The sequence below is a fragment of the Lithobates pipiens genome, unplaced genomic scaffold (genome assembly GCF_037356315.1).
Source record: "Lithobates pipiens isolate NorthernLeopardFrog02 unplaced genomic scaffold, aLitPip1_a1.2 Scaffold_18, whole genome shotgun sequence".
Taxonomy (NCBI): Eukaryota; Metazoa; Chordata; class Amphibia; order Anura; family Ranidae; genus Lithobates; species Lithobates pipiens.
Genome location: NW_027507758.1, coordinates 354,689,513 through 354,705,911, shown reverse-complemented (window position 1 = coordinate 354,705,911; position 16,399 = coordinate 354,689,513). Strand labels below are relative to the sequence as shown.

Here is a 16,399-nt window from a genome sequence, read left to right as displayed (position 1 = left end):
TCTGGTGTTCTCCTCCGGCATATTCTTCCACGGCGTCTCTTCTTCGTTCTTGGGCCGCTCCAGTCAATGGGAGGCTCCCGCTGTGTGATGCTTCTTTTCTTCTGACAGGTCTTATATAACGAAGGGCAGACCCCCACAGCCACCGGCCAGGGTTGTGGGGATGATGCTCTTGTCCTCATCAACATGACCCCAAAGCATCCTCCCAATGTTGAGGGCATGTGGCCTGGTACAGTTCAGGAGGGGGTGTGCTCTCTCGCCCTCCCTCTTTTCCTGCAGCCTGCCAGGTTGTGTGCTCGGATAAGGGTCTGGTATGGATTTTGAGGGGGACCCCCACGCCATTTTTTTTGGTGCAGGGTTCCCCTTAAAATCCATGCCAGACCTGAAGGGCCTGATATGGATTTTGAGGGGGACCCCCCCACGCCATTTTTTTTGGCATGGGGTCCCCTTTAATATCTATACCTGAAGGGCCTGGTATGGAAATTTATGGGACACCCATGCATTTATTTTTCTTAATTTTTTTTTTCTTAATGTTAACATGACCTGTGTGCAAATAGCCTTAAAAAACCCCCATAGAACTGAACCAGCACAAAAAAAAAGTCACGTTGAGAGGTGCGCCTGTTCAACTTATGCTAATGAATCTACATTGCTTGACATTTACTAAGATTTTGATGGCGCAGTGAACCAGAGCATTTGAACGGGCGCAAATGCTGCTTGCGCATGCGCAGTGCATAAATTAACCTAGCGCAGTTCCAAGTGTATTTGCAGGCGCAGTAAGCTTGCTCAGAGAAATTTACTTTTCTGTTCTATTTTGGGCATATTTGTTACTTGGACAGTTATATCTATACTTCCTCGCATCACTCCACATCACCCCCATAATATTGGCAATTCCAGCTTCTTTTAATTCTGAGTTGAAGATGCCGTGCGCCAGGTCTATAGAGCCGAACAGATCAAGACCACCTGTGCACCGGCATGCTAATAGTAAATGAGGAATTGCCCTGTGTTACAGGCGCAAATGCTTTGTGAATATGAAAACGGCCCTTGTGCTCCGGCGTGCGCCACAACTCTTTGCGCAAAACCTTTGTAAATCAGCCCCAGTATGTTCTACTTTAAAAACAATTTTCATGTGACCGCCCTGGGCTTCACCTCTGTTTTGAGGACTTTGCACCCTCTCATCTCCATCTAAATTGTATGAGGTATGTTTATTTCTTCATCATAATTACAACATTTTATTGTAATGACACTTGTGACCCATTACTAATTTTCTACTCATTTTCCTGCTGCACTGATCTATCATCAGAGCAGAGAGAAATACTAATGCTGTGTACACACGATCAGACTATCCGGCAGACTTAGTCTGGCGGACAACCCGCCAGACTTTGCAGCGGAGGTCCGCTGGACTTTCCGAACAAGCAGACTTGCCCACACACGTCCACACGCGACCGGACTTTTCGGGCGGACTAGGTCCGGCGGACAATCCGCCGGACTATGGCGGGTGTCCGCCAGACTTTTGAAATTAATGGACTTGCCCACACATGGAGTAAAGTCCGTTCATTTTGAATGTGGCTCCAGGTAGACGGAACTAGCAAAGGAAGTCAATGTCTCTGCCTCCATCGGAGAGATTGACACCTCGCTAGCCCCGTCACCTGGTATGGATTTAAAGGAGAACCCCTAAAAATGGCATGGGTTCCCCCAAAGTCCATAGCAAAACCTTATCCGAGCACGCAGCCTGGCCGGTCAGGAAAGGGGGTGGGGAGGAGCGAGCGCCCCCCCTCCTGAGCTGTACCAGACCGTGTGCCCTCAACATGGGGGGGTGCTTTGGGGAAGGGGGCCCCCAGATCCCGGACCCCACCCTTTCACCTGGGGGAAAAAAGTGTTAATAAAAAAACACAACACAGGTTTTTAAAATACTTTATTAGACAGCTCCGGGGGTCTTCTTCCGTCTTCTGGAGTCTTTTTGCCGGACTCCTCCGCTATCTCCTGCTCTTTTATCGCTAGCTCTTTTACTAGTGGAGAAGCCCGGCTCTCTCCTTCATTGCCGCTGCCGTCCGGGGGTCTTCTTCTAACTTCGGGGGTCTTCTTCTGACTTTGGGGGTCTTCTTCCGACTTCGGGGGTTCTTGTCCTGCTCTTCAGTTCTTCTTGCCGGGCCTCCACTATCTTTCTACAGCTCTTTTACGAGCGTTGGTCCGGTCTTATTGCTGTCGCCTTCTTCTTCTTCTTCTTCTCTTCTTCTTCTTCTCTTTGCGTTGTGCGGCAACTTATATAGGGATAAGGGACGGGGTCACCAAGTGATGTCACATGGTGACCCTGCCCCTTATGATGTGCTGGAGTGTTCCTGATGACAATTGGGTGTAAGTATAAATACAAATTTTACCTTGATGATCATTCTAGATCTAGACTCAATCATCAAAATGTAAGGGCTTGGAGGAATATTGAAACATTGACTTATAAAATTAATCATGTATAAAAAAATTTTTAACTATAACTTTTCAAGAAAGTGGTTGTAAAGGCAGAGTTTTTTTTTTACCTTACTTATGCAGTAAGATAAAAAAAACCTTCTACATGCAGCTTCCCCCATAGCCATAGCCCCCCCCCCCCCCCCCAAATACATACTGGAGCCTGATCTCAAACCAGCGATTTGCACAAGGGTTACAAGGGTTGAAGGTTTCTCTGCTATCTCGATCTTCATTGGCTCAGATACAGCAGCCAGGGGCTTCTGTAAATCAGAGTCACTGAAGAGGGAGTGGGGGACAGAGCCTTAATAACACACAAATCAGCACTTGAGTGAACAAGAGTGAACAAGCACAAGTGCCCCCGAAACACGGAGCTATAGGCTTACTATGGGGGAACTCGGCAGTGTGGAGGAGCCTGAAGTGCTGTTGAGTGACCCAAGAATATGCAAAATCATTACACCGAGCAGATAAGTATAACATGTTTGTTATTTTAATGAAAAAAATAAGATTTAACATCACTTTAACCACTTGACCTTCGAAAGATTTACCCCATACATGATCAGGCCATTTTATGTGATAAGGCACTGTGTTACTTTAACTGACAATTGTGTGGTTGTACAACACTGTACCCAAATAAAATTTGTATTTTTTTCCACAAATAGAGCTTTATTTTGGGTTGTATTTGATCACCTCTGCTTTTTTTTTTGCAATATAAACAAAAAAAGACCGACAATTTTGGCTAAAAATAACATCTTTTATTTCTGCTATAAAAAATATCCAATAAAAAATGTAAATCAAACTTCATAAATTTAGGCCAATATGTATTCTGCTACATGTTTTTGGTAAACAAAAAACCAGTAAACGTATATTGATTGGTATACACAAATGTTATAACATCTACAAACTGAAATTTTAATTATATTTGCTAGTAATGGCGGCAATCAGCGACTTATAGCGGGACTGCAATATTGCCGCAGACAATCGGACACTTAGTCCGGACAAACTGCCGCAAAGTCCAAACGAGCGGACCTGCCCACACACGATCAGAGTCCGCCGTACTTTAAAATGAACGGAATTGTCCACACACGGAGGAAAGTCTGTTCATTTTGAACGCGTCTCCAGGTAGCCGGGACTAGCAAAGGAAGTCAATGTCGCCGCCTTCAGTGGCAAGATTGACATGTCGCTGGCCCCGTCACCTGGTTGGACTTAAAGGGGAAGCCCTACGCTGAAAAAACGGTGTGGGGTCCCCCCTAGGTCCATATCAGACCCTTATCTGAGCACGCTACCTGGCCGTTCAGGAAAGGGGGTGGGGACGAACGAGCGCCCCCCCTCCTGAGTCGTACAAGGCCGCTTGCCCTCAACATGGGGTATGCTTTGGGGAAGGGGGGCCACGTGGCCTCCCCACCCCAAAGCACCTTGTCCCCATGTTGATGAGGACAATGGCCTCTTCCCGACAATCCTGGTCGTTGGTTGTCGGGGTCTGCGGGCGGGGGGCTTATCGGAATCCGGGAGCCCCCTTTAATAAGGGGTCCCCCACATACCGGCCCCCCACCCTATGTGAATGAGTATGGGGTACAATGTACCCCTACCCATTCACCTGTGAAATAAAATGTAAATAAAACACAACACACAAGGGTTTAAAATAATTTATTGCACAGCTCCCGGGGTCTTCTTCCGTCTTGGGGGGTTTTCTCGCCGGACTCCGCCGCTATCTTCTGCTAGCTCTTTTACTAGCGGAGGAGCCCGGCTTTCTTCTTCGTCGCCCCCCGGGGGTCTTCTTCCGACTTTGGGGGTCTTGTCCCCCTCTTCGGAGGTCTTGTTCCCCTCGTTGTTTCTTCTTGCTGGGCCTCCACTTTCTTCCTTTAGCTCTTTTACTAGCGTTGGCCCGGTCTTCTGTCACGGCCACCTCTTCTTCCGACTTCAGGGGTCTTGTCCCCCTCTTTGGTTCTTCTTGCCGGGCCTCCGCGCCTTCTTCCAGCTTTTTTACAAGCGGTGGCTCGGTCTTCTATCGGTGCCGCCTTCTCTTCTTCTTCTTCTTCCTTGAGATGTTGACTCAACGCTCTCTCTGGCCGCAATGACAGGGACGCGGTGTGCGGCGACTTATATAGGGACATCGCTGGGTGATGCCCCCGCCCCTTATGATGTCACAGTCCCAGAGGATGCTGGGACTGTGACTTCATAATGGGCAGGGACATCACCCAGCGATGTCCCTATATAAGTCGCCGAACACTGCGTCCCTGTCATTGCGGCCAGAGAGAGCGTTGAGCCAACATCTGAAGAAGAAGACCAAGCCACCGCTTATAAAAGAGCCTTGTGTGTTGTGTTTTTTTTTACTTTTTTCACAGGTGACTGGGTAGGGGGTACATTGTACCCCATACTCATTCACATAGGGTGGGGAGCCGGTATCTGGGGGCTCCCTTATTAAAGGGGACTCCCAGATTCCGATAAGCCCCCCGCCCGCAGACCCCGAGAACCAACGGCCAGGGTTGTCGGGAAAAGGCCCTTGTCCTCATCAACATGGGGACAAGGTGCTTTGGGGTGGGGGGGGCACGCGGCCCCCCTTCCCCAAAGCACCCCCCATGTTGAGGGAACACGGCCTGGCATGGCTCAGGAGGGGGGTGCTTGCTCGTCCCCACCCCCTTTCCTGACCGGCCGGGTAGCGTGCTCGGATAAGGGTTTGCTATGGCCCTGGGGGGACCCCCACGCCATTTTTTCGGCGTAAGGCTTCCCTTTTAAGTCCATACCAGGTGATGGGGCCAGCGATGTGTCAATCTCACCGCCAAAGGAAGCGACATTGACTTCCTTCGATAGTCACCGGCTACCTAGGGCCACGTTCAAAATGAACGGACTTTCCTCCATGTGCTGGAAAGTCAGTTCATTTCAAAAGTCTGGTGGACTAGCACACACAGGGCCGGATTGTCCGGCGGACAATTTTTGAGTCAAAACTACTTTCTCTGATCCGCCGGATAGTTTGATCGTGTTTACGCTGCAGAACTGACACTTTTGACATTTTGTGGGAACCAGTGATGGTAATAAAGTGATCAGTGCTAAAAATATCCAATGTCGCTATACTAATGACACTGATTGAGAAAGGGTTAAACATCTATGGCAATCAAAGGGTTAACTGTGTGTCTAGCCAGTGTTTTTGTGTACACTGTGATGCTTTCTGTAGAGGAATAGATTTTAGTCCCTGCTTTGCAGAGACACAGAACACATCCTTTCCCCCCTGTCAGAACTGAGATATGCCTTGTTTACATAGGCATATCTCAGTTCTCTGTGTCTTACTGATGATCGTGGGTGCCAGAGGACATTGAGTGCCCAACACTCAAAGAAGAGCAGAGCCCCTCCTGCCCCAGAGCACACCTCCCCCCTTTTTTGGCCTGCAAGGCTGCATGCTCAGATAAGGGTCTGGTACGGATTTGAGGGGACCCCACACCATTTTTTTTTATTTTGGTGTGGGGTCCTCCTTAAAATCCATACCAGACCCAAAGGGCTTGGTATGGCTTGGGGGGGACCCTCACACTTTTTTTTGTTTTGTTTTTTCACATTTGCCTGCAGTGTTTTTTTTCATTCAGCTGTAAATGGGGAAGCCCGCTAAAAGCTGATGACTTAGCTGTTGTTAAGGACACAGAGGCTGGCGCCATTGCTGGCCTCACTCCTTAACAACCAGTTATTCACTGTGCCCTGATTGGGCAAAGCCTTGCACCTGACCAGTGGTCAGAAATCAATGGGCTGCCCTATGCTTGTCATGAGAAAAAAAGCATCAATAAACGTGCACTCCCACTACGCTAAGTGTTAATAGGGTCTGAAAGTGAAGTTGGTTTACACAAGAACAATAAAGCTCTATTCACATCTGTGCATTTTAAAAGCATGGCAAACCACACAGAAAATGCACGCTTTGACAGAAATTTTAGAAATGAGCTGCAAAGGCACCAAAAAGCACAGTAAAAAATGCACCACGTTCTGCTCTAAAACAAGTTCTGGAGCTTCTTTGAGTCGATTGATGCACATAGGGCAGTCCATTCAAATGAATGAGCTGCCCTATGAGTGAAGAGCGAAAACACTCAAAAACACACTAAAAAGAAATCATACAGGAATGTGAGTTGCTGCTAGAAAGAAATTTGAATGGGGCCTGACAGCTGAGTGTCTCGATACACTCCCTCCTATGTACTTGTATAAAGCTGGCCATACACTATTCAATCTGTACAATTTCTGTATATTTTACTTTTGGGGAAAAATAGTCCGCCAGAGCCCACACACGGGCGGATTGTCCGGCGGACTCTGATCCGCCGGATAGTTTGATCGTGTTTACACTGCATAACTGACACTTTTGACATTTTGTGGGAACCAGTGATGGTAATAAAGTGATCAGTGCTAAAAATATCCAATGTCGTTATACTAATGACACTGATTGGGAAAGGGTTAAACATCTAGGGCAATCAAAGGGTTAACTGTGTGTCTAGCCAGTGTTTTTGTGTACACTGTGATGCTTTCTGTAGAGGAATAGATTTTAGTCCCTGCTTTGCAGAGACACAGAACACATCCTTTCCCCCCTGTCAGAACTGAGATATGCCTTGTTTACATATGCATATCTCAGTTCTCTTTGTCTTAATGATGATCGTGGGTGCCAGAGGACATTGAGTGCCCAACACTCAAAGAAGAGCAGAGCCCCTCCTGCCCCAAAGCATGCCGCCCCCTTTTTGGCCTGCCAGGCTGCATGCTCAGATAAGGGTCTGGTATGGATTTGAGGGGACCCCACACCATTTTTTTTAAATTTTGGTGTGGGGTCCTCCTTAAAAGCAATTCACACTGTGTAGTGGGAATGCATGTTTTTTGAAGCACTTTTCCAGTGACAGGCTTAAGGCATAGCAAAAAAGCAGGGCACTGAGGGTAATACCAAGCAAAAAAACACTTTTTTCTTTACTGGCTTTACTGGCTCTCATATCCCAAATCTATATACCAGGAAGTCTCTGAAGCTTTCTATGGAACACTGCAAGGGCTAAGGTAAGGCCTTGTTCTGAAAATCAAAGAAAGCTTTTATTTTTCTGCAACTGTGGTACAATAACTGTTAACATAGGGAAGCTGGATTTTAGGGGAAAAAAGGGAGCTTAGCGTTTAATTCTATGTTAAGGCCATTTACAGCCAAAATATCTATTTCAGTGTTAGAAAACCACTTGAAAATATTTTACAAGTTTATAAACATCAAATGAAGGGTGCAGTAGTCAATATGTTCTAATGCCACTTAACCTGCTAAAAATTTATTTTCATTTTTTGTCCTGAGAAATTTTCCTTCCTGTCCAGGCATTAAATTAGCGTAATCTTCACAATAAGGACATACAGTATATGGCAAAAGACCTGACATAGATTTAAAATCTCCCACTCAAAACATAAAAAAGTGTCTGGAATTGAGCTTTAATCCTTAACTAAAATCTCACCCCATACATTTATAGCTGATGTTAGATATATTGCAAATGACTGAATAAAGGCAAATAGGCTGTTCACTTTACAAGAGATTTTTTCTTGGTGAACGAGGTGAAGCTCTCCATCATGTGAAAGCAATAATACTGTTCTTTTGTTTTTCTTGCACGTGATTGGCTATTCTTTGCAAATTAAATAGTCACCACATTTATTAAGTCAAAAGAATATTCCACGTCAAAGTTAAAATTGCCTTGCGAAGTAAACAACCTATTTGCCTTTAGTAAATCAACCTTATTGCATTACAATAAATTGTATATTTTCACAGCAGTCAATGCTATCATGTCAATAATTACTCATTACCTTGTAATAAATCAGAGATAAACAGTGTCAAACAACGTGAATCAAAAACGATAATGAAATAATATAAAGAAAAAAAAAATTGAGGTCATTTACAACAATGAGGGTAGTAGTAAAAATATAGCCATAGGGACTCTTTTGAATTTCTATGGATACATACATCTGTCATATTAAGAAACAGACTTTTCAGACCTTTAATGAATATATTCCTTTCATTACAGTGTATGATAAATCCTCCAACTGTGCCATCTAGGCTCCTAAAGTCTGTCTCTGTTAGGTACTGACAAGTTCTCTACAGCAGTGGTTCTCAACGCTGTCCTCAAGTACCCCCAAAAGGCCTTGTTTGCAGGTTTTCCTTTATCTTGTACAGGTGCTTTAAATCAGAGTCAATGGCTTGGTATTTTGGACATTTATTTTATCTAAGAGAAATTCCCAAAACATGGCCTGTTGGGGGTACTTGAGGACAGGGTTGAGAACCACTGCTCTACACTATTGGATGTGTGCATCAATCTCTGCCCATGTTGCCTCTCTTCTAAATTTAATAGTGAATCTAGTACATGAATATGAGACAGGAAAACCATTGTTGATGTACTGTTGATTGGATTATTATAAGCGTTGTGAATGGATTATGCAATTCTACATTTTATTTGACAGAAAAATGAAATATTCTGGAACGGGGACTGTGACAATCGCTGTACATGTCAAGGAAACAATCATGTGAGCTGTACAGCTCAGACCTGTGATCCTGAAGAAGTGTGCAGAGTACAAAATGGAATTAAGGCTTGCTTCCCTGCTGATACCTCCATCTGCCATATCTATGGTGATCCACACTACATAACATTTGATGGCAAGTCATACCATTTCCAAGGAGCCTGTAATTATACAGTTGTGGAGACCTGTGGAAACACAAGTGTGTATTTCTCAATTACTACAAGAAATGAGCATAGAGGAAGTTTAACCTGGACAGCTATAAACTCAGTTGCGGTCAGCTTCAATGACCTTAATATTATTCTGGGCAAACAAAGATTGGTGGAGGTAAGATTTGTATTTAGAAAATGCATGACAATCAGCACTAACATTAATATTTTTTTCTGGTGATTATTTCCCAAAATTTATGTTTTGTAATTTTCTTCATCTTTAGATTGATGGACTATTTGCCCCACTTCCTGCAACCCCAGCATCTGGCATCTTAATACGTTTAAGTGGTTCCTTTGTTGTTGTGCAGACTGACTTTGGTCTTGAAGTTAAGTTTAATGGCAACAATGAACTCTTTGTTAAAGTAAATGAGAAGTTCAAAGGAAAACTGTGTGGACTCTGTGGCACTTATAATGGTAACCAACTAGATGATTTCCTGACACCTGAAGGTGTACTTGTATTCACATCCAATGACTTTGGAAACAGCTGGCGTGTTCCTGATGACAATTGGCTGTAAGTATAAATACAAATTTTACCTTGATGATTATTCTAGATCTAGACTCAGTTACCAAAATGTAAGGGCTTGGAGGAATATTGAAAGAGACATGTAAATGTGCCTATATGGCTGTGTACAGCTCTACTTAGTTGTGAATGTCTGTGGAGTATGGTTGTAGTATATACAACTTTGTAACCTAGGAATACATAGCTTTGTAATCTAGGAATACATAGACCACATATCCTGAGGTCGATGTATGCTTAGATAATTTACAGTGCCCTAAGATGGTTTGTTTTATGCTAAGGCTGCTGTAGTGTATGTAAGCATTAAAGAGCCTTAGGGCTGACAAGATATTCTAAGCTCATTTTCATTTGATATAAATGTAGACAAACATTGGGAGTTTTTCTTTCATTGAACACATTTATGCTTTATACTAAAATCCTATAATAATATAGTATTTTGACAGGTAAAGGCATCCTTTTTTCTTTTGCTTTTTTTTTTTTACCTGGCACTGATATGAGAAAAAAAGTACAAATGGAGTGTTTTCCAATAGCAATCATACAGGAAATCAGCAATCATATGTTTCAACTCTTATTGCTTATTATGGAGAAATCAAACAATTATGAACAACTGTACTTAAGTTCTTTTGTTTTAATACATTTTTTATTGTTGAAAAACGTGGCACTACATCAATGGCAGTTTTATTTGTTATGATTTACTCTGCTAAGAACTTACTCCCAAGGGTCAAAATTTCAACATGTCATCACATCATGCAATAGCTAATGGCATGGCGCTAAACAGTTGCAAGATAATTCGGTGTTTACTAGACATGTGCATTCGTTTTCGTCCGAATGCATTTTCGTCTGAATTTCAGCTATTTTCGTTTTCGTTTTGACAAACGATAACGAAAGCACAAAATCCGAAAAATGAAAGATCCGACATAAATAAATGCTTTATTTTCGTTTTCATTGTTACAACAGTTCGATATAGAATAGGAGATTCGACATGACTCTGACAACAATCTGTGTCTATAGAACCTGTGGTCGAATGTGCTTAACCTTACCTCTATTAGTCCAAGATTATATAGAGAAAATATTCGACAGAGAAAAAAGATTTGACAGAGAGAAAAGATTCTGCAAGTTACTGTCCTAAAAAGTGTTTGGGGACCCGGGTCCTGCCCCAGGGGACATGTATCAATGCAAAAAAAAGTTTTAAAAACGGCCGTTTTTTCGGGAACAGTGATTTTAATAATGATTAAAGTGAAACAATAAAAGTGTAATATTCCTTTAAATTTCGTAAGGGGGGGGGGGGTTGTCTATAGTATGCCTGTGAAGGGGCGCATGTTTCCCGTGCTTAGAATTGTCCCTGCACAAAGTGTCATTTATGCAGGAAAAAAAGTCCTTTAAAAACACTCATTGAAAGTCATTGATAAAAAAATAAAAAAAAAATAAAAAAAAAAGCGTGGGGGTCCCCCAAATTCAATTACCAGGCCCTTCAGGTCTGGTATGGATATTAAGGGGAACCCTGCCTCAAATTTAAGAAAAACTTGACGTGGGGTTCCCCCTAAATATCCATAACCAGACCCTTCAGGTCTGGTATGGATATTAAGGGAACCCCGCATCAAATTTAAAAAAAAATTGACGTGGGGTTCCCCCTAAAAATCCATACCAGACCCTTTATCCGAGCACGCAACCTGGCAGGCCGCAGGAAAAGAGGGGGGGACGAGAGAGCGACCCCCCCCTCCCTCCTGAACCGTACCAGGCCACATGCCCTCAACATTGGGAGGATGCTTTGGGGGTCTGTGACCCCTCAAAGCACCTTGTCCCCATGTTGATGAGGACAAGGGCCTCATCCCCACAACCCTGGCCGGTGGTTGTGGAGGTCTGCGGGCGGGGGGCTTATCAGAATCTGGAAGCCCCCTTTAACAAGGGACCCCCAGATCCCGCCCCCCCCCCCTGTTTGAAATGGTAAGGGGGTACAAAAGTACCCCTACCATTTCACAAAGAAAGTGTAAAAAATGGTTAAATAAAACAAACACACTTTTGAAAAATTCCTTTATTAAAAATAAAAAAATAAAAAAAAGATTCCAGCGGCGGTAATCCACTCTTGCTATCCAGCGACGGACGATCATCTCTCCAGCGATGTCTCATGTCATCCAGCGCAGCGAATACATCCTTCTTCTGTCTCCTCCACGGAGACACTGCAGGCATTCCGGCGGCTGACGTTTCTTATATACGGAGGGCGGGGCCAGCCGTCACCTGACCCCACCCCCCTCTGACGCAAGGGGAAACCCGGGGTTCCCTGTGACGTAGGGGTGACCCGCACCCCTCTGATGTAACACAGGCAGGTTTCCGTTACATCAGAGGGGGGCGGGGTCACCCATACGTCACGGGGAACCCCGGGTTTCCCCTTGCGTCAGAGGGGGGCGGGGTCAGGTGACGGGTGGCCCCACCCTCCGTATATAAGAAACGTCAGCCGCCGGAATGCCTGCAGTGTCTCCGTGGAGGAGACAGAAGAAGGATGGAGGATCGCTGCGCTGGATGAGATGAGACATCGCTGGAGAGATGATCGTCCGTCGCTGGATAGCAAGAGTGGATTACCGCCGCTGGAATCTTTTTTTTATTTTTTTATTTTTAATAAAGGAATTTTTCAAAAGTGTGTTTGTTTTATTTAACCATTTTTTACACTTTCTTTGTGAAATGGTAGGGGTACTTTTGTACCCCCTTACCATTTCAAACAGGGGGGGGGGACGGGATCTGGGGGTCCCCTTGTTAAAGGGGGCTTCCAGATTCTGATAAGCCCCCTGCCCGCAGACCTCCACAACCACCGGCCAGGGTTGTGGGGATGAGGCCCTTGTCCTCATCAACATGGGGACAAGGTGCTTTGAGGGGTCACGGACCCCCAAAGCATCCTCCCAATGTTGAGGGCATGTGGCCTGGTACGGTTCAGGAGGGAGGGGGGGCCGCTCTCTCGTCCCCCCCTCTTTTCCTGCGGCCTGCCAGGTTGCGTGCTCGGATAAAGGGTCTGGTATGGATTTTTAAGGGGAACCCCACGTCAATTTTTTTTTAAATTTGACGCGGGGTTCCCCTTAATATCCATACCAGACCTGAAGGGTCTGGTTATGGATATTTAGGGGGAACCCCACGTCAAATTTTTTCTTAAATTTGAGGCAGGGTTCCCCTTAATATCCATACCAGACCTGAAGGGCCTGGTAATTGAATTTGGGGGACCCCCACGCTTTTTTTTTAATTTATTTATTTATTTTTTTATCAATGACTTTCAATGAGTGTTCTCTGTATTACGGAGCCGACAATTCATAATAGCTGCGAGTGATTTTAAAGGACTTTTTTTCCTGCATAAATGACACTTTGTGCTGGGACAGTTCTAAGCACGGGAAACATGCGCCCCTTCACAGGCACACTATAGACAACCCCCCCCCCCCCCTACGAAATTTAAAGGAATATTACACTTTTATTGTTTCACTTTAATCATTATTAAAATCACTGCTCCCGAAAAAACGTCTGTTTTTAAAACTTTTTTTTGCATTGATACATGTCCCCTGGGGCAGGACCCGGGTCCCCAAACACTTTTTAGGACAGTAACTTGCAAATTAGCCTTTAAAATTAGCACTTTAGATTTTGAACGTTGGAGTCCCATAGACTTTAATAGGGTTCTAAAGTATGCTATATAGTTAGCTCCGTCGAATCTTCTTTATACATTCGACAGACACCATAAGCCTTCCAAGACAGATTCGACCGTAATTCATGTGGATTTTCGGACGAATGCAATTTTTGAACGAAAAACGAAATAAATAAAAACGAATTTCGGGAGTAACTAAATAAATTAAGTTTTCGGACGAAAACTAAATTCCGAAACGAAATATTTTACTCTGCACATGTCTAGTGTTTACTGTCAGGGACATCTTTTCCAACATTTTTTTTTGTTTTCAAAAAAGGTTTTATTAAAGCTATTAACAGAAATACAAAGTCAGCAAAAGGATTTATATTTCAACATTGGCATAAGAAGTTGGATGACAAGGTTACAAAATGGTGATAAACAAATAGCAGAACCCCGCAGGACAAACCACCGATAACTGATTAACTGTATGGGTCTTACATCCAACAACAGGTCATAAAAATAAAGAGAATGACATGTTAAATGAGCTGACCATCATAACCAAAATACAAAAGAAAGATCATGACAGAGAGAGAGGGAAAGAGAACAGAGAGAAACAAAGGAAAAAGAGGAAAAAATGCAAACAGAAAAGAGAAGCAAAATGAAAAACCTAAGGTGCGATCACTTCAGCAAACGAAATAGGAACCATGGGTTCCACTTAAGGTCATAAACGCGTTCAGTGTCATGCAGAGTGTGCAAGATCTTTTCAGACAGCATTACCTGGTCAATACGTGAGAGAACCTGTGCTAATGGTATAGACGGGGACTTCCAATGAAGTGCAATAGTCCACAGTACAGCGACACAAATAGAGTGCGCTAACCTTACAAAGTGTTTAGGAGTGTCAGGGGGGGGTCTGGAAGAGAAGACAGTGGTGATAAGAGAGGGACAGTGTTCGGCCAGCGAACCCATCCATCAGTCTCAAGACCTCCTGCCAGACAGGGCGAATTAAATCACAGTCCCAAAAAATGTGAACAAAGGTGCCAGGGTGATTGCATCCTCTAAAACAGTTGGGGGATGTAAGGGGATAAATCTGGTGCAAACGTACCGGGGTGTAGTACCACCTGGTGAGAACTTTGATGGCCGTCTCTCTAACAGTTAGGGATCTGGTGCATTTGCGCATGTTGTTCCAACCTTCCTCCCAATCCACCACTCCCGTCTCCAGAGCCAACTCCTCCTCCCAGCGCGCTCTATATCGCAGGGACTGACACTCCGAATGTCCCTCCAGGGCCCTATATATCAGAGAGATCAGTCCTTTTTGGCGTGGGAAATTAAAACACACGTCTTCGAAGATAGTGAGCTGTGCTTGGGGACGGAGTCCATATCGGGAGAGAAAGAAGTGGCGGATCTGCAGGTATCTATAACGTTCAGAGTCCGGGAGTTGGTGCTGGGTCTGCAGAGTTGAAAAAGGAACAAAGCCAGAGCCCGTCACAAAGTCCTTCAACTGGGTAAGCCCACAATGGACCCATATACCAAAAGATTCAGGATGGAGATAAGCTAGGGGGAACCTAGGGTCACCCAGGAAGGAAGCGCCCATAGAGCGACCCAGGGTGAGGTCGTATTTCTGCTTAAAGCGGTGCCACAGTAGGAGGCAATCCGCCACTATAGTATTACGGGTGGTTAAAGTCGAGAGGGGACGATTAGTTGACCACATAAGGCTGGGGAGATAGAATGGAGTGATCGAGTCACTCTCAAACCTCACCCAGGGGACTCTAGAATTAGGGATCGACCACTGTGCTTGCTGAGTGAATCTGCAGGAAAGGTAGTATAACCAAACTTGAGGTACCCCCAAACCACCATTTTTCATAGATCTGTAGAGTACCCCCCTCGCAAACCTGGGAGATCTATTGTTTCAAATAAACCTGTTGAAATGGGACTGAAGGTCAAGGAGAAAACACTTGGAGAGCCTAACCGGTAGAGAGCGAAATAAATACAGCAACCTGGGAAGGATGACCATTTTAAGGGCAGTGATTCGTCCTATAAAGGGGATACGTAAAGAGAGCCAGCTTTTTAGGGTTTTTTTAAGTTTGCTAATCAGTGGGGGATAATTGACCCCAAAGAGGTCCCCGAAATTCCCGGGCAGTCCAACACCCAAGTAAGGAATGTGGGAGGTAGCCCAAGTAAATGAGTAGTTTTGTTTAATAAGGGCCAAATCATTGGGGGTAAAGCCTATAGGGAGGGCTACAGATTTGGAAACATTAATGGAAAGGCCAGAGACTTTCGCAAAGTGAGACAGTGTCAAAAAAAGATTGGGAAGGGAGACATGAGGGTTAGTAATAAACATCAAAACATCATCGGCATACATGCAAAATTTGTACATTTCGGTTCCCTTGGTGTAACCAGTAATATCAGGATGTCTCAGGAGGGCAATAGCAAGGGGTTCTAGGGCTAAAGCAAAGATTAAAGGGGAAAGGGGGCACCCCTGTCTAGTGCCTTTACCAATGGGGAAGAATTCTGAGCTACAGCCAGGCAACTTAATGCGAGTCATAGGATTATTGTAGAGGGCTTGGAATCCTGCCAGAAAGCTGCCCCGAAAGCCCATGAGAGGCAAAAGTGTGTCTAAATAGTTCCATGTAACACTGTCAAACGCCTTCTGTATGTCTAAACTCAACAGGAGGAGCCTACGGGAGAACGGGTTGGCATCTTGAATAACGTTTGAGGCTAGGCGGGTTTTGTCTGTGATAAAGCGATGTGGAATAAACCCAGATTGGAAGGGGGAAATCAGGGAAGGGATAAATTTTGCCAGTCTGTCAGCTAAGATTCTGCTAAATACTTTGACATCGTTATTTATAACCGAGATTGGCCTAAAACTTTGAGGTAGATTATGATTTTTATTGGGTTTAGGGATCAGAGACATGTTAGCTAACAGCATTTCCTCCGGGAAGCTATCGCCTAATAGAATTGAGTTGAAGAGTTGCATCATTCTGGGGGCTAAAATCATGGAGAATTTTTTGTAATAGAGAGCCGAAAAGCCGTCCGGACCCGGGGCCGAACCCAATTTTAGTGACTTGAGAACCCCTAAGATTTCCAGGACCGTAATGGGGGCATTCAGTGCCTCCATTTGTGAGGGGGAGAGCGTCGGAAGAGGGA

At 44.5% G+C, this 16,399-nt stretch overlaps 1 protein-coding gene across 1 annotated transcript in view; it reads left to right on the top strand.

Moving 5' to 3' along the window:
- The window catches only part of LOC143986719 (IgGFc-binding protein-like), a 132,211-nt gene that overhangs the window by 41,016 nt on the left and 74,796 nt on the right, over positions 1-16,399 (top strand). Inside the window, exons 13-14 of the mRNA XM_077485124.1 lie at positions 8,881-9,261; positions 9,368-9,654. Coding sequence (XP_077341250.1) covers positions 8,881-9,261; positions 9,368-9,654 — 668 coding nt within the window. The remainder of the gene's footprint in view (positions 1-8,880; positions 9,262-9,367; positions 9,655-16,399) is intronic.